Source organism: Manis pentadactyla, chromosome 13 (genome assembly GCF_030020395.1).
Source record: "Manis pentadactyla isolate mManPen7 chromosome 13, mManPen7.hap1, whole genome shotgun sequence".
Classification (NCBI taxonomy): domain Eukaryota; kingdom Metazoa; phylum Chordata; class Mammalia; order Pholidota; family Manidae; genus Manis; species Manis pentadactyla.
Window position 1 is genome coordinate 65,108,579 of NC_080031.1, and position 21,125 is coordinate 65,129,703.

A 21,125-nucleotide genomic window follows, 5' to 3' on the forward strand; every position below is an offset into this window, starting at 1 on the left:
GTAAGGTTGTGCTTTGCTGCTAAGTCACAAGATGTTTGATGCCATTTTGAATTCACTCCATTGTTTTGATGGAGGTGTTAGGACTTTTCAAAGTCTAATTTTCAATTCAGGAAGCCTTTGGAATGCTGCCTAAATTCAAATTCAAATTATGGGACAGAAAACCAGGCATCAAAGTAAGAGGAAATCCAAGTTAGCAGCTGCAAATTGAATTTAAGAATTCCGGGGACCTTGGGTATTGCTTCCTTTTGGTTGCTTATTTTTCCTTTTCTTTTTTCTTTTTTTTATAAGTACTACTTGGTTTTACAGAGCAATTGTTTTCAAAAAGCCAAGAAACAAAAACTCAGTCCAACTTAGTATCAGGTATCTGCTTACAAAAAGAAAGTAGAAATGCACCTATTCTTTAAATGATCAATGTTTATGTATCCTAATTAGCCACCTTTGCTGGAGCATACTGTTCACATAATGCTAGGAGGCTAATATTCTACCTCTGACTCCCTTTTAAGAACAGTCCTTCTTTTCCTCTGCCCATGGTCCTAATGAGTTTGGAGGAAAGAGATAATTAAAAAAGCATGAACAAAGGGGGCCCAGTGGCACAGTGGATAATGTGTCTGAGTATGGATCAGAAGATTCTAAACAGCATGAACATTTGTCCTCAGAATTACATTAAACAAAGAGACAACTTCCTTATTATACATTTGAGGCTGTGCATTTCCACCCAAAAAAATCATCTTTCAACTTTACCCTAATGTTCAATAAACCTTGATCATAAAGGTATTGCAATACAGTTAAAAATCAAAGAAAGATAAACTGTAGCCATTTTATAGCTTACTGATGCAGTCAAGAAAGATACTGATATATTTTAGAGTTATATTCAAGATAATAGTCAAAACAAAATGACCTGTGCCTCAGTCACTGAGTGGCGGCTAAGAGCTCAGCAGCCTTTCCCTTGATGCCTTGAGACCCCTTGCTTCTCTGTGCTCCATACCACACCCCCCAGCCTTCTCCCACCACCGCCTTCTATAGGCTGATTCCAATGAAGAGAAGGAATCATATAGTATATCCGCTATCCAGAACCTCCTCTTTTGACTAATACACGTAAAGGTGATGATCTGCTTCCTGCTGGTACTGAGGATTATATCCATTTAAGAATTCAACAGAAAAACTGCAGAAAGACCCTTGCTACTGTCCAAGGGATTGCTGATGATTATGATAAAAAGAAACCAGTGAAGGCATTTAAGAGGAAATTTGTCTGCAATGGTACTATAATGGAACATCCAGAATATGGAAAAATAATTCAGCTGCAGGGGTGACCAGGGAAAAAACATATGCCAGTTCTTGGTAGATGTGGGACTGGCTAAGGACGACCAGTTGAAGGTTCCTGGGTTTTAAGTGCTTTTGGCTCACTGAAGCTTAAGTGAGGATTTCCTTGCAATGAGTGGAATTTCCCTCCTGTTCCTTGTCACAAGGTTAAAAACCTCACAGTTTGTATAATGTAACCATTTGGGGTCTGCTTTTAACTTGGACTAGTGTAATTCCTTCCTGCAGTAAACTGAGCCATGGAAAAACAATGACTTGAACTTCAGAGAAAATGGCCAGGTCAGAAGCTCCAGGAATCAGTCCTCTGACCGTAATGGAATGAAGCTAGAAATCAATAACAAAAGGAATACTAGAAAATATGGCAGTAAACAAATAACACGTTCAGAAGGAATCAATAGGTCAAAGAAGAAATCACAAGGGAAATTAGAAAATACTTAGAGACAAATCAAAAGAAAAACACAACATACCAAAACTTGGGGAATGCAACAAAGGCAGTCCCGGAGGGAGATGTATAGCTGTAATAACTTACATTAAAAAAAGAAGAAATGTGTCAAATCAATAACCTAACTTCACACCTTGAAGAAAAAGAAGAGCAAACTAACCCCAAAGTCAGTAGAGGGAGGAAATAGTACTGAAGAGGAGGTAAACAAAACAGAAAAGAGAGAAAAAAAAGCATTAATGAAACCAGAAGTTGGTTCTGGGAACTGATTAACCAAGTTGACAAATCTTTAGCTATATTGGTTTTTTTTAAAAAGAGTAAAGACAAAAATTAAAACAGAAGTGAAATGAGGCCATTTCTGCCAAACTTCCAGAAATTAAAAGGATTATGAGAGAAGATTATGAATAATTGGATGCCAACAAATTGGATTATTTAGGTGACGTGGACAAACTCCTAGAAACACTTAAACTACCAAAACTGATTCAAGAAAAATAGAAAATCTCAATAGACCTATAACAAATAATGAAATTGGATAAGTCTAACAAATATAAGGAGGAATTATTGAGAAAATGCAGAAACGCATATAATCCGCTGTATAACCATGGTTTAATTGTAGGTTTTTAACCTAAGAGTATATATCTTTGGAACTTTTTGAGATATTTTTAGAGCATTTCATTTCCTTCCCATTTTATTATTGATACGTAGCTCTATAAATCTACTTTTGCAATTGTGATTAATAATTTTATGAATGAAATTGCAAAAGTTCCCTAATTTCAAAAAAAAAAAGTTCAACATTAAGAAAATGCAAATCCAAATCACAATGAGATTCCCCTTCACAGCCAATATCATGGCTATAATTTTTTAAATGGAAAATAAAAAGCATTGGTGAAGATGTGGATAAATTGGGAACACTTGTACATTACTGGGAGGAATGTAAAATTGTGCAGCTGTTGGGGCAAACTGGTGGTTCATCAAAAAGTTCAAACTATAACTCTCTATGGCCAAACATTCCACTCCTAGGTATGTATCTAAGAGAGATAAAATCATATATGTACACAGAAACTTGTATATGTGCTTAATAGCACCAATAGCTAAAAGGTAGAAACCAAATGTCCATCAAATAAACAAATTGTGTTGTACACATACAATTGAATATTATGTAGCCATAAAAAGGAGCGAAGCACAGATGCTTGCTCTAATTGTATGGTGCTGGAAAACATTATGCTGTGAAAAGAGCCAGATGCAGTAGGTCACATATTATATGATTCCTTTTATACAAAATATGCAGAAGAGATAAACCCATAGAGAAAGAAAACAAATTAATGGTTGATGGGGTGGGAGGAGGGGTTTGGGGAAGTGGTTCCTTTATGGATACAAAGAGTTCTTCTCAGGTGAAGAAAAAATGTTGAAATTTGAGAGAGGTGTCAGCTGCATAACACTGAAGGTGCCAAATGCCACTGAATTGCATCTTTTAAAGCAGTTAATTGTATGTTATATGAATTACACCTCCATAAAAATAAAATGACACTAGTTAGTTCTTACTGGTCAGGAAAATTGTTAGCATTGCACCCATTCATTGGATGTTATTAGGAAAAAAACTGGATAATTGGTTTCATTTTAATTAATGAACACAACTCTAATGCGCTTCAAAATTCTCTCCAAAATTCCATCCCCTCCCTTTATCCCAAATGACCACCTCATCAATAATTCACCCAAAAAATAGAAGCTGCCAGCTGGCTGCTCCTCACCTTCCCACCAGTCAACATGTAAACCTTACCTCAGCCGACACTGCTGATCTGTTTCCCAACAGTTGTTTACTCATTTATCCCTTGCTACCAGACACCCAATTTGGATTAGCTAACAGCCCTGTTTTTAGGGAAGGTTGGCCTTGTCCAGCCACAGGGAATGAATCACAGTTGAACTAAGCCAGCCATGTTGGTCTCATTGCCAGATATAAAAGGTTAGTTTAGGCAGGGACCTGCAACCCCGTAGGAGCCCCTGGAGTCTGAGAAGGCTTTAACCAGATTTTTTTTTAAAGACACACAAAAAGAAACTGATCTCTTTTTCTCAGGATGTTTTGGCTTTATATAATGCTTGCAGTCACTGCAGATGTCTCCCAAGTATGATGCAATGCACGCTGAGGACAGTAGACGGAAGGATGCTAACAACTGTGCTCTTGGTGACATTCTTGAGACACTGAATTAACCAACCCTGCAACTGCTCCACCTCTGGACTTACGTGAGCTGATAGCTGGCCTTATTACATTACTTTAATTGGATTTCTGTTACTGAAAGAGGAAAGCATCCTTATGGAACAAATGGAGAAAATATTATTCTGTTCTCAAAGGCCAGCCCTTTCATTTGGCTTTGAATCGCATCTCCTCTATCTGTCACAAAGCCAAGCCTTTGCTCCTGTAATTGCCCCACCTACCCCCACACCCCATCCATTTCTGCATTATCTATCTCACACTTTCTGGATGATTCTATTCAGCACATAAACATGTGATAAGAATTCCCGTGAATGAAAGCTGTCTGTCCAACTCTCCCCACCTCTTCCCCAAATCATGATCCATTTCTATGCTTCTTTTCCTGCTGAAACTTCTAAAATGATTGCCTACCCACCCTGTTATCACTTCCGTACAATAGTCTCACTGTTTTTCTTTAAAGGAAGAAAAAAAATTATTGCTTCTATAATTAGGGAGTTGGAAGTGGATTTTTATTTCACACACAACTGGATTCCACAAACTCAAAAGAAGTCACAGTATTCCATCTGTTTTTGCCTCTCTATCTAGGTGTTGCCTCTCTGTGTTGCCCTCATTACTTCCCAGTACAGACAAGCTTTCTTCACAAGTGGGGAAAATGTTACCTATAGCTTTCCACAGTCATGACCTCAATAGTAAGACAATTTGTCCTCCAGTAACTATTGAAAAGGGACTCTATTTGACCCATCTTTGCTCCTATGACCTCTCCTGGATCAATCTTTATGGTCAGGAAAATGGGATACCATCATTGACTGGACCTAGGTCATGTACTTCAAGATTATTCCCTCAAGCTGAAATATTGTGGTAGACAGGCACAGAATTATTACAAGATTGGAGCCAACAGGAGTCATTCTACAGGAAAGGTAGACATAAAAACAGAAGCCAATTAAAGTTCACCCTCTGGGTGTCCAGCACAATTATACCCTTAGTCTCATAAGAAGATGCATTTCCCAAAATGCTCCTGCATGATATGATGCATCTATTCTAAATTAATCTAAACATGCACTCACACCCTCCCAGAAGACAACCCAAAGTCCCGTCAAGTCACTGCATCTAACCGCATGTGCAGATCTCCACATTACCTGCATTCCTCCCTGCATCAGACCCAGATGAGGCTCATCATGATATGGCACCAAAGGAATAAATAAAAAAGGTCCCCCCTCTCTCGTATGTACAAAATACAGGGAAAACAGGACAATCACAATGTAATTTCCCTTTAAAAAAAAGGGGAAGAGGGGAAACTACTTATGAGTTGTCTCTGGCCATTGCCAACACCACATTCTACTAGTCAGACCTAATGAGGCCTGTGCTGGGAGTGCAGTTGAGTGGATGTTTCTGATCTGCTTGCCTCTGTTTCTGACCCCTGGGAGTCTTGTCATTGTCTTCCATGGCCACTGTCAAGAAAAAGGCAGCGGTTTTCTTTGGTGAGGCTGTACTCAGTTTGAGTTTTGGGCCACTAGTTCCTCTATTTGTTGGGACCATTTCAGTTATGTTACAGAAACCCAGTGCAAATGGGCTTAGATTACAGAAACAATGAATTAATGGTTCATTTAACTAGGAAGCATCCTAGATTCTGAGTCTTAGATTCTCAGAATCCTCTCATTCTACCATCATTGGCTCGTCTCTCAATCTCTGTCTCTTTCCTTCTCTTTCTCTCCTTTCCTCCCTCCCTCTAATACTACACAAAAGAAAAAAATTCCCAGTGGCTGGGAAGAGAGCTGCCCTGAATTATATTACTCTGTTACTCTCTCTTCAGTTGCCTTCTGTCCTCTGCTACTCTACTGATATTTTACCAAACACAGTGGATGAATTTCTGATCATCTTATTCAAACTTCCAGTAAAATCGTGCACATTTGAGCAATCCAGGCATCTTGATAAACTCTCTTCTTTCTGCTTCCTGGACTCAATTCTCTGGATTCCTGATCCTCAGTTTCCGTGGCTATATTTTCCTCCTCTTCTAAATTTCTAAAAGTAGGAAGACTAGAGTATGGTCCTGGGCACAACTCTCTCCCTAATCTACACTCATTCTCTGGCTGAGCTCATTAGGTGCCATGATTCAAACACTAATCACATGTGATGACTCCCAATTTTTAAATGTACAACCACTTAGCTTCAGACTAATATATAACCCAACAAATATAAAAATTAATGTATTCACTCAGTGCATCTAAATGCATTTAAATTAATTAATGCATCTAAAAATTAATGTACTCAAAATGAACTATTCATATTCTATACCTTCCTAGACCTCCCTCTCTCAATCAATAGAACCATCATCCATATGTTTAAGATATAAATATATTACAAAACTTCTCTTTCCCTTACCACCCACTCAATCCATCACAGAGTACAATCATTAAAACCACCTCATTAAATAATGTGAATTTGCATGTTTATCTCCTCTCATTGTCTGTTCTGTTAGATCTCTTCCACCATCCACACACACACACATATAGCCATTAATATTGCAGAATAGGTTTCCAGTGTTACTCAAAAACAAACTGAGTCTTGGCAAAACTTAACAGGAGTGACTATAAGAGAGAAGAAAGTCTTCCCTTGTGCTCAATGCTTTGCAAGCTGAGTTGGACTAGTACTACAAACTATGAAATTTCTTGGCAATAAATAACAAAGGCAAACACTTTTTAAATTGCCTGTCTTACCTGTGGAATGGGCTGGAACTCCTGTGTCTAAAGACACATTTATTTCACAGACCTGGTTTGTCTCATTTCAATTTTATAGCCAAAAACAAACAACAAATTCCTCATCCTAGACAAAACAGACTTTTACATTTATTAATATTTCTGCCTTTAACAAGTTATTTCCAGCCATTTCTAGGTTCATGCATTTTAAAATAGACCTCCAAAGGCCTATAATTTAGGAGCATAGTTACCCCCCTGTATTAGTTACTAGGGCTGAAGTAAACAAGTACCACAAACCATGTGATTTAAGCAACATAAATTTATTGTCTCACAGTTCTGGGGGCTAGATGTCCAAGATCAGTACATCAGTGGGGTCGGTTCCTTCTCAGGGCTGTGACGAAGAATCCCTTTTATGCCTGTCCCCTAGCTTTGGTGATTTGCTGGCAATCTTTGGTATTCATTGGCTTGTAGAGACGTCACCCCAGTCTCTGTCTTCATCTTCACATGACTTTATCTCTGTATAACTGTGTCCAAATTTCCCCTTTTTATAAGGACACCAGCATATTTGATTAGGAGCCTATCTTACTCCATTATGTCCTCTCTTAACAAACGGCATGAACAACAATGCTGTTTCCAAAGAAAATCATGTTCTGAGGCACTGGGAATTAGATGTTCAAACTTTGAATTTGGACAACCCATAACACCCCCAAATTTTGCGAGGCAACTCTGAGTAATAAAGGAATATGTAAGCTCTGAGTAAAATCAGCAGTATTTACCAAAAGGTCAAATGAAAATTGAAATACAAAGTTAGGGGTCCAAACAGAGAGAGTCCTAAGACTCCTTTTGTCTCCAAGAAAGTTCTCTTAGGAGAGACTTATGGAAGTCTCCTATGGAAAGGGACTTATGAATATGGAAGAATACCAGAAAGAAATGGGACATGGGAAAAGGCGAGGCAATTAATCATTGGCTTCAATGTAAAGGTCAAATGCTTGGATATAAAAGTCAAAAAGCAATAATATCAGGTTCTGAGAAATTAAAGCCAACAATTACAGGGGCCTAGGGCCTGTCCTTTGGTATAGCCAGTCCCTCTAAGTTCCAGCTCATTCTCAAAGCACTTTAATGGAATAAGCATAGATGTCCCATACTGGTCGGACTTACAGAGTTAATTCTCCACTCTCTGGCTTGAGGGAAATGCATTCTGCTATCCCTGAGTTTCTCTCAGGGGCCTCCCTTTTTCCTCAGATCTTCTCAATGTCTGGCTTAATAGAGAAAAGCCGGATTCTCATTGCTACTCTGTGTTCAGTCTTTCATGTAACATCTGGAAACCTTGTCTGTCTACTTGTGGAAGAATGGTAGTGAAAAAGGCCAATAACCTGTTGGTATCATGATGCAAGGGGCTTTGACTTTGACTATCCCACAGAGAGTATCAGGGACAGCCTGTCACTATACATCCATTCAGTAACGGCAAGAGACTCGCATTTATACAACTCCAGATTTAAACATTAAACAGTTCCTGAGGCTAATAAATGATCTCACACTCAAAATACGTGATCATCCTGAGTTCTTTTCTTAAAGCCCAGGGGACATAAAAATGGGAAGAAAAACCTATTTCTGAGAAACGGGTTAAGAGTCTGATATAATACCAAAGGACTACAACTTTCAAAAGACCAAATGAGGAAATCCAAATTACACAGCTCTGAAAAGAGTTGAGAGCACATACGGGGTAAACTGGGCCTGCGTGGATCCTTCCATAGGAAACAAATCACCTTTAACATCTAATGATTCAAACATAAGGTAGTTAGAGTAAGCACAGATCAACCAGTCACCTAAAATTGGGATCAGTTTTGAATACTACTTTTCTATGTAATTAATTAATCACCAAATCCAACTCACAAATATTTGTCTCTGTCTTCTCTCCCCCACTGGCAGGCACTTATCATTTCTAAACTGGATATTTGTCCAAGCTGACACATTGATATGCCCGGCTCTGGTCTCCACACAAATCTGTCCATCTCAGTATCCTCAGAGTTTTCCTCTAAATACAAATCTGAATATGCCCCCTTCAAACCCTGTAACGGTTCCCCATGGCCTATAGGTCAGCTCCAATTGTTACAATGGGAAGAATATGAACTTTGACATCAGAGATAAGCAGATGAATCCTAATTTAATTTGAGACCTCAGGGAAGCCACTGTATGAACTTCTTTCATGGATCATATGGTATAGAGGGAGATACAAATAGACAATTTCAATTGGTGGCAGTGGGGAATGGGAGACAAATTGAATTACAAGAGGACCTAAACTTGAAGGAGAAAGAAAAAGCATTTGGAGAAAGTGGCATCTAATTAAAGATCTGAAAGGAGGATTTTTGAAAGGGGAAAGAGGATGAGAGGAGGTAGAAGGAGCAGAACAGAACAATTCCAAGCAGAAGCAGAGGGAAAGGGATGTATATTCATTAAAACTTGACTTTACGAAACAAGGCCTTTTGTTTTTTCTTAGATGAGGAAGTTAAGAAAGAATACGATGCATTCAAGGAATTGAAAGTAGTGTAATAGTGATATGCAGGGAGTGGAGAAGACAAAACCGGAAAACAGTAGAAGGTCAGACCACAGTGATTATAAGATCAGTTAAGGAGAATAGATTTGACCCCAAAAGGAAAAGCAGGATAATTTAGGATTTAGTCCAAGGAGAAATATGACGTCTGTACTATAGAATCTTCTCTCTGGCTATAATGTTCAAGAGCCATTTAACAAGGACCACAATGAAAGTAAAGTGGGGAGAGGTTTCTGCAGTTGGGGCCTGGACAAAGGCAATGGTGTAGACAGAGAGAAGATAGATTCAGGAACTATTTGAGCAGAATCACTCACAGTCAAACGGTACTTCGCAACTGATTAGCTGTATGGGAAGAGGAAGAATGTGTGGATGTGGGGAAGAGGAAAGAATCAAAGTGACACAGGTTTCTGATAAGAGCCACGGGGTGGGGGTGGGGGGATGGCACCTGTCCCGGTCTAGGGGGTGTGGGAGAAGGAACAGAGGTGGAGCAGGGGACTTGTGGGCAGGCAGAGCTTGCGTGGACTGTGAGCACCTTGGTGGAGCTGTTCAGGAGGCAGTTGGATATTCAGGTCTGGGGTCAGGAAGGTCAGGAGTAATGATTAAGCCTTGGTTATTCTTGGTAGATTGTGTGCCCTAAGGGCATAACCAGATGGGAATGCATAGAGCAAGCAGGCAAGAGGTCCATGATCCCACAAGAGAGCTTTCATCATTTGCAAAGTGTGGATACAATTTTCCAGGGCCTTTGGGAGAAATACATAGGCTGACATATATGGGAGTCCTTGCAGAATGCCTAGCTCATGGTATAGGCTCAGTAAATACTTACCAGATGAGTCAATGAATCATTAAACAGCAGCATATACCTAATTTACTAATTTCTATGTAGAGACAAAGCAAAGTGAAAGTTAGTTTGCTATCTTTGAGGAAATCTTATAAAGAAAATACAGGTTATGCTCATACCTGACACCTTTTCTCATCAGCAGAGCCATGAGTCATAAGGGACAAGGCATTTTGCTTACTCTTAGATGAGAAAGTTAACATTTATTAACGCCCAGTCAGCTATTTAAAACTGACCTCTGTTTGATCTTGACATTTACAAGCAAAAGGAAGTCTTTAGTTATGTAACAGGACAGCAGTCCGCACATCCTGCCTGTAACAACAAAGCCACAGAAGCCCATTTTGTCATTGTGCCTGATGCCATTCAGAACAACACAGCTCTTCAGCAGCTTGTATTTTTTCCCTTAAATTCTCTGAGACTTCCAACTGATGCCTAACAATCTAGTAAGGGGGTGAAGATTGACATCTGCTTAGATAGGATGGTGTGTGTATGCGTGTGTGTGTTTTAAGAGAGAATTCCTCTGTTGTAAAACCAAATGGAACCAAAGTATTTAAGAAAATTCCCAGTAACTAGATTTCACTGTGATAAGGAATCTCATTTCAGGTCAAACAGACTGCTTGTGATTTTATGGAATTAAAGTAGACTTTCAAATAGCCTGGAAAACAAAAACTCATTCACAAAAACACATGATTTCAGATTGGCATATCAAGCATAATTTCTGAGCATTTGCAGAAATGAATACTCCTACCAAGGGCACATTACTTATTTCAAATAAACTTGACATCAAGGGATCTACTGTTGCGCTTAAACAATGAAAAAAGAACCAGAACATTTTTGGGGGTCAATCTCAGTCTGTATCAAATCACTTTTAGCTGCTCATATACATATTCAACATCCAAAAATTTGCGGGAGATCTATATTCTTTATATCCCTAAAATTAAGGAAACTATAGATTGATCACTCAGGGGCAAATAATGGGAGTTTATTTTAGAGACTTAAGTATAAAACAATGAATAATTTTTGGTTATTGGAGTCAAACATACTAGTCTTTTGTTTTTGAGTTTGGTTGTTTACTATCCTAGTGTTAAAGGTAAAAATCAGTTGGTAGATTCATTCAAACCCCAGCTATTGCATAAGTAAGAGAGGTCCACGGTGGTTCTCACACTAAGAAAGGGTATCAGTAAAGGAGCCAGAAGACTAAATTATCTAAGTTTCAACTCAAAAATTTACTTGGGATTTCTAATCAGCAGTACCTGCTGAAAGTTGCACAGTTGTAAAGCAGTGGAATTAAGAGTCTGTAGAGAAACACACCTATGAACAATTGATTTTTGATGAGGTCAAGACCATTCAATGGGGAAAGAATCTTCTTTTCAACAAATGGTGTTGGGAAAACTGGATATCCACGTGCCAAAGAACGCTTAATTCAGCAGGACAAAAGATGGTGTGCAGCAATCAGTTCTGCAGCCTGAGGAGTAAGGCAGAGGTTGCTATTTTCCAACTTAATATCCATTCTCCCCTTCTTAGTAAAAGAATCACCATCCTTTGGGGTGGCAATGTGCCCAGCTACATACTCATATTTCTTAGCCTGTCTGCAAATGACAGTGGTCAGGGATATATAAGAATTCCTCAGGTGAGTTTTGAGTAAAGCTCTTACAAGGGGCTTTTCAGCTGGCAGTAGTCCAATAGTGCTTTGCACCTGCCTTTTCCTCCTTCACCTGCCTGACGCGTGAGCAGAGTGGGGGCAGCTCCGTGTGCCCGTTTTGGTCCTTGCGGGTGGAAGCCATGTGGATGCGTGAAGAGACAAAGCTAGGCCTCTGAGGACGGTGGAGCTACCACACCTGCCCTGGGCTGCTGGCGTCCACACTTACTTGATATGAGTGAAAAAGAAATGTCCACTGGTGTAGTCCACTTTTTTTGGGTTGTTTTATGTACCCAAGCCTAACCCTAACTGATTCAACAAGTCCCTGTGCAGCTGGGGCCCAAGGGCAGGAAACGTGGTCTGCAGCTTTGGGTTAGGGCTAGAAGTTAACCTCAGCTTAGAGTGGGAACTCGTTAGAAATGCAAATTCTTGACCACCCCTCACCCACAGACACACACTCCAGATCTACTGAATCCGAAACTCGGGTAGGGCCCAGCCATCTACCTAACAAGCCCTTGGGTTCTAGTCTGGGGACATAGGTAAGTTCCTGTTCAGTTCTGCTTGACTAGGAAACTTCTTTTAAATGGCTTTGGCTCAGACCACATGTGTTTAAGAAAAGCGACTTTGAATTTTTAAAATACTTAGGTTCTAATACCAGCTTCACCATTTTATTAACTGTATGACCCTGGGCAAATGATGTACTGTTTTTGAGTCTCATTTTTCCTTATGGGATTATAATAACAGTGGCCCTCCTAGGATTCTTGTGTGGATCAAAGGATATGTCCATAACTCTAATAAGCACCGTACCTAGAACGCTGGAGGTGCTCACTGAATGTTAGTCCCCCCCACACCGCCTACCACTTCCAGGGCACTGCAGGGGGCTGGTACGAGGCATGCATTCTTGTAGGATGCCGGCTTAGACACCCCAGCCCTTCAGCCCCCTTTCATGCTTTGTCTCCATTATTGCTTCTGAATTCTTTAAGATGGGGGCAAACCCTAGGCAGAGAGATCCCAGGGGCAAAATAGAAAGCGAAAGGAATCTTCTTTGACTGTAACAGAACTGGTTGAGTTTGCAACAGAGTGAGGGTGCAGGAAGGTGCTGTTACTAAATTTATTTGGGGCCTTTGAAAGTGTCCCTCTCATCAGGGAAGGGAAAAATTATACCTAACCGACACCTGAGCTGTTACTAAGGAGTGAGAAAAAGCCTTACAGGCTCTTTTTCCAAAAATTGGAAAATAAAACGACCGTGTTCTTCTCCATTGAAACTTCTCTGCATTTTGAGTATCACCGATAAGTCTCTCTTTGTGAAAACAAAAAGGGGCAAAATTATTTTTAATCCTCCAAAAACCCATAAAGGGGCCCCTTGCTGTGCCTTGTCTGTGTCTCATTTCTAGAATGAGTGGTTAGAAAAAAGGTCAAGTTCCTCACCAAGCTTCCCGCCTCCTGGCTCTTGCATCACTCATGACCTCTCTTTCCCAGCTAGTGTTTATGACACATTTAATATGTAACTAATATTTTGCTGGGTGTAGCATCCAGAAGGCATCTGAAGCTAACTTTGACTACAGAGTGGTTTCTGGATTCATCTCCTTGGTGAGGGCTTGATCACCTATCTCCTCACTCCCCAGTTTCCCCAAGAAAACCCTGAAATAACCAAGTATCAGCACTGCCTATTCAGCTCCCAGTCTGGGCAAAATCAGAAAATGGGCAGAAACAGACAGAAGACCCAGAGATGAAGCAGAAAGGGAGAACAAGATGGAGTACTAACGTCCCTGTGCCGAGTGGAGAGCTGAGAAAGAGTAGAAGAGAAAGCTGGGTGGAGAAAAAGCCAAGCTAGGATGGGGGAATTGGGGTGGGGAGGAGGCTCTTCCTGGTCGAAAGACTAACAAAGATTGTGAGCGCTGGAGAAGAATCTCTGTTCCAATTCGGTGTCTTTCAAACACTTTGAGAGACACCAGTAAAAAAAAGAAACATTTTACATACACACACACATTTGCCCATGACACAAGATGCACAGAATCACAGCTCTGCCATGACAGCTAGCCGGAGTAGAAGTAAACATTTATCTAGAACCTACTAAGAGCCAGATACACTTATCTCATTTAATCTCACCAGGGCCTTATGAAAGCAGGGTTTACCTCCTTCAAGATAAGATAGCTGTGACTCAAGGAGATAAAAGTAATTGCCCAAAGTAAAAAAGCTAGCAAGTAGTGGGGCAGGCACAAAAGCCTGAGCTCTCCTGGGTGTGCGGCTGGGAGCTGGGAACCACATGCCCCTGGGAGACACTGGGCCAACGTTGTTGCCAGGGAAGCATTTGAGGAACTGGTCTGCTGTGTGCCTCTGCCAGGGTGTCTCTGATTTGTGCTCCATTGTGAAACTGTGGTTCTCCTGACACTGTTAGCACAGAACCTGCGGGTCTGCTTGTGTGTGGTCATAAACTGCAGCCCATCCAATCCCCTTTCTTTGCCCTTCCCCTGGGCACCTGTGATAGCATACATGCAAAAACTCCTTCTTTTGCGTTCCTCCAGAAACCCTTGTACTCTTCTCCTCTCTCTCTCCTCCTTTACCTTTTCCCTTCTTTCTCAGTCCCCCTTCTAGTCCTTTGTCTACTACCTAGTTTCCAGGCATTTCCTTTCACTGATCTTAACCTTCTGGAAATATAACCAAGTATTTTCTTTAGCAAAACTTGATGATGTTCTGAGTTATTTACCATTATTCCCCAGGACAAGGGTTGGGGTCTCTTATGACCCTTTCTCACTCTGGCCAACTACATTGCTGCAAACTTACTTCTTATAGCTGCAAATAGCTCAGATTACAAGTCTCTAAATTGCAAATTGTCCTGATCTCATCTTTCTTTTATTTTGATAATACTGCCATGACTGAAGAGAAAGAAAGACAAATTGTTCTGGAGGGAAGCCAACAAAGAATTCAGTTTACTGTGTGACCTTAGAGGAAACGGTCACAGTCCCCTTATTTCCTTACTATTTCTAAGTTTCTTCTTTTTCATAAAGAGCCAACAGAAACCTTGCTGGAAGAGACCTTGGAAAGGTTCCCTGCAAGTAAACTGAGGCCCAGGGCCAGCAGATACCTACTGCAGTTGAAAGCCCCTGGCATCTATACTTTCCAATCTGAGTTAATCCTGTGTGTTCCCCTGAGGCAAAGCCAGGTTGTAAGCATTTGGCTAACAAATTTACCCTCTTCTCAAAGGCAGGGTTCTCTCCTTGACAATACCATGAGCTTCCCCTCCTTAGTTTCAGCACAATTCTTTACCCTCACCATTTGCTCTGCTCTCCCCACCCATGTCTAGCCCACCCACCTGGCCAGTGCTCAGCCACAGGGCTGACAAAACAATTTGGATGACCAGCGAAAGCCAGCTATGGTTCTCACCATCCTGGTGACAAATCATGAGTTGATGATATTTAAAAGAAGCTTTAACATGTATACATGTATACAGGCAAAGATATTCCTGCACACGCGCACATGCATGTCCACACACATTACTGTCATGAATACTAAAGACAATTTCTTTCTGCAACTACCGAGTGGCAGAGCCTGGTAGGGAAGACAGTGGCACCCAGTGGACAAATGTTTGATTGTTTGAGACAGGTGTTCAGTCTGACATAGTCAGTCGTGTATTTCAGCCTTCAGAAAGGTCAGTTGCTTCCCTCACCTTTTCCTACCCTTCTGTCATCCCATTTTTTTAAAACATCTACGTAATTTAAAAATAGTGGGGAGGCAAATGTTCTTACGCTTCTATCTTTTCAAGAATAAGACTAAACTAAAACACTGGAGAGAGCAAAAATTTCAAGATTAAAAGCTCTGAGAACAGTGTCTATATTTGATTAACATATTTCAACAGTAACAGTAGATATAGCCACATCTAAGAAAGCACTCAGCTTAAATAAGATGTAATATTGAAAATGCCTAGAATGTGTGGTTTTTTTTTTTAACACATAATACTTTCCTTTTTTAAACCACGGCCAGCATCCAGTTGAGTTCACTTGGTTATACATACTTGGCAACTCCAAGCACAATACTTCAGGAAAATAGTGCACACAGACCCTGCAATTTAATGTCGTTAAGCAGTTTGCAAGCTGCACAGACACCGGTGTCCCTCTCCAGCTCTTTTAATGACTCGTTTGGTCATGAGCACATTGGGTAGGGAAGCCCTGCTTATGTATCTTTCTTCCCAGAACACCTAACTGGCATTTTACTCATGGTAGGTACAAAGAAATTGAGTGAAATCCAGTTTCCATTTATGTATGTCATCTGCTAAACACAGGGGGGGAAAAAAAGGATCTAATTGCTTGATGTTACATAAAGGATTATCACGTTAAGAATCTTAAATACTAGGTGCTCTTTGTATTGGATAAAAATATATTTTTAAGAATAAAAGGGATGAGATTTTTAAGAATAAAAGGGATGAGTACTTTTATGGGTGAATTTTACTGATATAAATGAGAACTCACTGAAACATTCAATTACAAAATAAACATACATCTTTTAGTGCAACGAATACATACCAGCAGGGTGCTCTTTAGTTTGCCATTCAAAATTTTTTCCAGGTTTGGAGGCTTTGAAATTGTTAGGTTTTTTTGCTTTGAAATGTTACCTCATGTTCATCATTATGTTCTTTGTAATTTTGCCTTAGTTTGAGCCTGGTTTTTATTTGTTTTAGAGAAAAGACCAGTTGGCAAACCAGGGTTTTAGCATGGGACTGAGATGGAAACTCTCCCAGATGAGTCGGGGCCTAGAACAACACCCTTTCTTTAATTGACCTAAGTCTTTGCATCAATTTAGTCAGTAAACAATAAACACATCCCAAAGAAATGCACCTTTTTGGTAAATTGAAAGAGAAAAAAGAACTGGAGGTCATCTGTGTGTGCCCCTACATCACCTGTCCACTCTATTCTTTTTCTCATAACACAAGTACCTTTCCCCCCAGTTACTGCAAAAATCCTTGTAAAATTCTGATGCAATCAAATTTTGCTGTACAGACCTTTATTATGAGAAAAAAAACCTCTTAAAATTGTTTTTCAAAAGTTTATGAAAATGCATTGTCAAAACGTATCAACCCATGGTCAATCAATAAACCTTTATAACATTTTAGGATCTCGTCTGTCCTTTTTCCTCCACTGACTGTCACCAAGAGTGAGCACTGGTGCCCCCCAGGCTCTAGTGGGCCAAGACCGCCTTGCTCTCTAGGGCCAATACCTCCTGCCCAGTGGGAAAAGATACAAGTAACAGTGGGATTTGCACTATACATTATATTATTTGCAAAGTGTGATCAGACTGGAAAATGGCCCAGCCCCTGGTATAAGCTTTACCGATACTCACACTCCATTTCTCTGAAATCAGAGACCTGCTATACACAGACCATCTGTCAAGTGTCCAGGCTGCCCAGTAGAGGCTGGGCTTCCCCTAGGACCTGCTTTGTTTCTGTGAATTTCAAAAAACCCGATAGGGAAGCCAATATTTGAAAAACTCTCTTTCCTCAAATAATTTGAGAAAATTACTCCTGTGTGGTTCCTATAGGTTTTATCTTACCTCTGGGCTTATCTGTTTATAATGCAAACACTTTCATTTATTCAGAAAAACCACTCACTTAAAGATGGCTTGCCTAACTCATGGGCTGTGGCGAATAGAAATCAAAATATAAATGTAGAAGTTGTAAAGGCTGAAAGGATCCATACAGATAAAAGTAACTATTCTTATATCTGAATGAATGAAATGCTGTATCTGTATGTGTATGCATGTGGCTGTATATTGTGAGTGCAGAGGTTAAAACACGTATTTAGATTTACACTTGCTTTATTACACACTGAGGAACATATATTTCCAGTCCCAGTGACAAGTATTACCTGTTCGGATAAGGATTTAATCTTTTCTTCTGCTTCCTTCAGGCAACTCTCCAAGGCCTCAAGTTGTGCCAAAGAAAATGCCATCTGTCCATTGTCCAGAGACTCTTTCTTTAAGACAATAATCAAGTATTACTTTTTGACATAGGTGGCTTCTTGAGTGCATCTCAAACAACTTTATGGATTAAGGATAGGCTTAATAATCTCTTATAAATCATCTCCTTTCCTTCTTCAACATAGTAATAAACAGTGAAATGTTATAAAAACAATAGTCTTGTTTAAAACAGTGCAGAGTATAAAGTGAGGGCAAAAACACATACCAAATTATGACAACAAAGAACTTTAGAAAGTTAGAACAATTATTCACATTGCAGTTTGGTTAATCTGCAACTTTTACTCTTGATACAAAGAGAACTTTCCTTCAGGAGGTTAGGACCAAAAATTCGAACTCCTAATAAGAGGTGTCATCGAGAATGCCTATGTTTTTAACATTTGCCTGTCTTGAGGAACAGAGCCACTTCCCCTCAAAGAAGCTCCTATTTCCTCTGATCATCACCTTCTTAACACAAGTTCAATTAAAGCAAAGATATCACGTGGTTTAGAATTCGGTCATTCTTGCACAGAACATGGCTAACATGACTCAGTAGATCTGTAGACTGTGCCTCTCAAAACTGTTCAAAAGTTGGTCTTTCTCACTGGCAAGCAGAAGAGCACCCAAAGTTGGTATGGAAATATCCGTTACAGGCCTTAGTGGGACTAAAGCACTTCCTGACTACTCTTTGGCTATTAGGACGATGAATTAATTAATGGCTGCACAGCTATGGGAAAACCTAAAAAGGAAAACTGCCTATGTGCTGGAATTATGACCTTCCTATAGCCTCCTTGGGTGTGTGTGTTGTTTTCTTGTGAGGGTTCAGGCTGTTGCAGCTGCTTCCAATTAACCCACAAAAAGAAAGAACTATGTTGCTACATATTTTTTTTTAACTGCTGCTTTGTTTCTTCTCTTTGGTTTTAGGAGCCCACTGATGTTACACATGTGTGCATTTCCTAATGATACAATAGAGCCATCTGGTGGTAAATGGAACCAGCCACAAAAATAAAGCATTCCTTCAGTTCCTATAATAGCTCATACCTTACTCTGAACCTTAGGGCCCTGCCACAGGCCTCTGATATAAATGAAACTCCATGGGATGTGGGGCAAAAAGATGTTGCTACATCTCAAAAACAACCTGGTTCCTAGGTCACACATGGCTGCATCATCCCCCCTAAAAGTCGGGTTTTAGGGGATGAACACCTTGGGCTAGTAGGATGATATTTGGGGTGAATCAGTGATCCTCAGCATCCCATGATGATTCCACTAATTTCGAGAATCAACCCCCCAAAATCTCAAAAACCAATCCTCAAAACAAAATTCTTGTCTATTTATACTTACAGATCATTCATGCTACAGAACATTTTAGGCAGAAAGGGCAAATTGTCAAGAGGCCAAATGCCGAAAAGATCGGGAATCCCTGGTCTACGCTACTACTTCTAGGGAGAATCTTCTTGTCTAACGTTTGATCTCAAGAGGATGGTTTAAAAATTCTTATGGGTAGACCAGGCAAGATCAGCTCATCTATTTCTCTCTGTCTTTTTCTCCAAGCATCTCCCATTTCCCCATCCAACAAGGACAACCATTTCCAGTAAGACAAAAGCAATATAAGTAAAAGCCAAATGAAACAGGCTTGGCTGAAGACTGTTATTAAATAACATAGGACTTTTTGCACAGGTAGATTTAAGAAACTGTCAAGTAAGGTAGAACAGGGATAGTCCTGAGCCAACTGTGAGGAATTTAGTCTGTCTCACACTCATTTACCCAAGCTGCAAGCTGTCACTCTCCACTCTCTGACTTGCCTTCCTGTTCCTGTTCCTGCAGCAGGAGGCAACCCCCATTAACCAAACAAGGGAATAAAAAATCAAGAATAATTTCAGAAATAAGTAAATATATGGAGTTAGAGGTTTTGGATGTAGTGTGTGGTTTCCTAAAACAGTTAGGTGTTATTAGTCTTTGTCCCAGTGCAATGGCAGAAGAGCAAAAAGGTGGGACTTACACCGTTAAGTTCATTCTGCTTCAGGCGCCTGTGGACATTTCTTACATCAAGTTACGTTTTTATGAACACGAAACTATCTTGGTGGTCAAAGTAATTGATGAGTGAATTACACTAGTCAAAAGTTGGTTGTATGACATCCCATGTTAAAAAAAAAAATATATATATATATATATACAAGCGCTTGGAGATTGAACCTGCGTCTGTGGATTTTCAAGTGGTAAATTCCAGCAATTCAGTGGAAATTCCACTTTTTAACTTCTACTCTTGGCCTTAAAATTTTCTACCTAAATATCAAGCTAGTGATCTAAGCACATGTAGCTAAGACAACCAAGACAATTAACTAAGAGAGTGCCTCATATTGAAAATTCAGTAAACTCTTTAATAACAGTAAAGACACTAGATTATTATGCATGTGTGTTAAAGTTGATAGTCCATCAGTCGACAAATCTACACAAAATTTTAAGAGTAGATTTTCTTTCGGCGGCATAGGTTCCCAATTTAAGAGTTGGTAGGCAAATCTCTTTTTTTCTAATTTAATTTTTCTTGATCTCTCTAACCCATATGCGTATCCTTTAATTGTCCCCTTCTTTACTTTTAAGTTGGTATTTCTGTTTTTCAATGACCTTGCTCTAATTCCTCAGCCACACAAACCCCACCCACCCTTCCAGACTGGTTCAAGGTCTCTGAGCCAAATCCTTCCCTGAGTCCATGTGCACCACGTAGCAAGGCCCTTGCCTGAATAGACCAGCCAGCCCAGCCCTGAGCATTTAACAGGAGCTCAATAAATAGCTGTTGATTGATTAAAGGCTCTGCAGTAGGAGAAGGTGGTTGCACCAGAAGAAGCAGCCCTTTATGCTGAGAAGCTGATAACAGTGACTTCTTTAAGCAATATTTCCATGCATCCAGATTGGGACACTGACAGGGATCAGAACCTTAGAGAAATTCTGCTTACCAAGTCTAGGTGCAAGGTAATGAGTGTAGCAGAGGGCAGGGAGATGGCCATGAGGTTGGGTGATGATGACAGGGGTGTTGTGAGGATTAAACTAGGTGAAACAGGTAACTACTTATTAATAATTCCATTAATGCCTTTAATAAGAACCACTTGATATTAAAACTTCCTAGCTTATTTTTAAACTCTAGTAAAAGAAAGTCTCCATAGAGATACTTTTGTAACAGCAAATGATCATATGATAGCAGTGGAAAATTCAGTCAAGGATGCAATTAAAACAAAGTTAATATGTTAAATATGTGCATGTGCATTTATTTAAAAGCAAGATTCCTAAATGAAGGTGTGGTCATAGCAAGCTCCACCTTTACAGAAGAGAATTTTGATGTGGGTCAGTTTAAGACAAATGTTTCTAGCAGTCGGAGGCTTCTAATGTCCAGGGTTCCAGCAGCAGCCCCTGCTCAAGGGTTCGGTAACTTCCTGCCAGATAAAACATGCTTTCAACATATTTTGCAATGGTGAAGTTCCGACTTGACGTCTCGTCTCTTTACTGC

The 21,125-nt window shown here is 40.0% G+C and overlaps 1 protein-coding gene across 1 annotated transcript in view; it reads right to left on the reverse strand.

Moving 5' to 3' along the window:
- Positions 1 to 20,628, reverse strand: part of CCDC192 (coiled-coil domain containing 192) — a 157,362-nt gene extending 136,734 nt beyond the window's left edge. Inside the window, 2 exon segments of the mRNA XM_036903123.2 lie at positions 17,539 to 17,646; positions 20,578 to 20,628. Coding sequence (XP_036759018.2) covers positions 17,539 to 17,646; positions 20,578 to 20,628 — 159 coding nt within the window.
- Between the last annotated feature and the right edge of the window lie 497 nt (positions 20,629 to 21,125).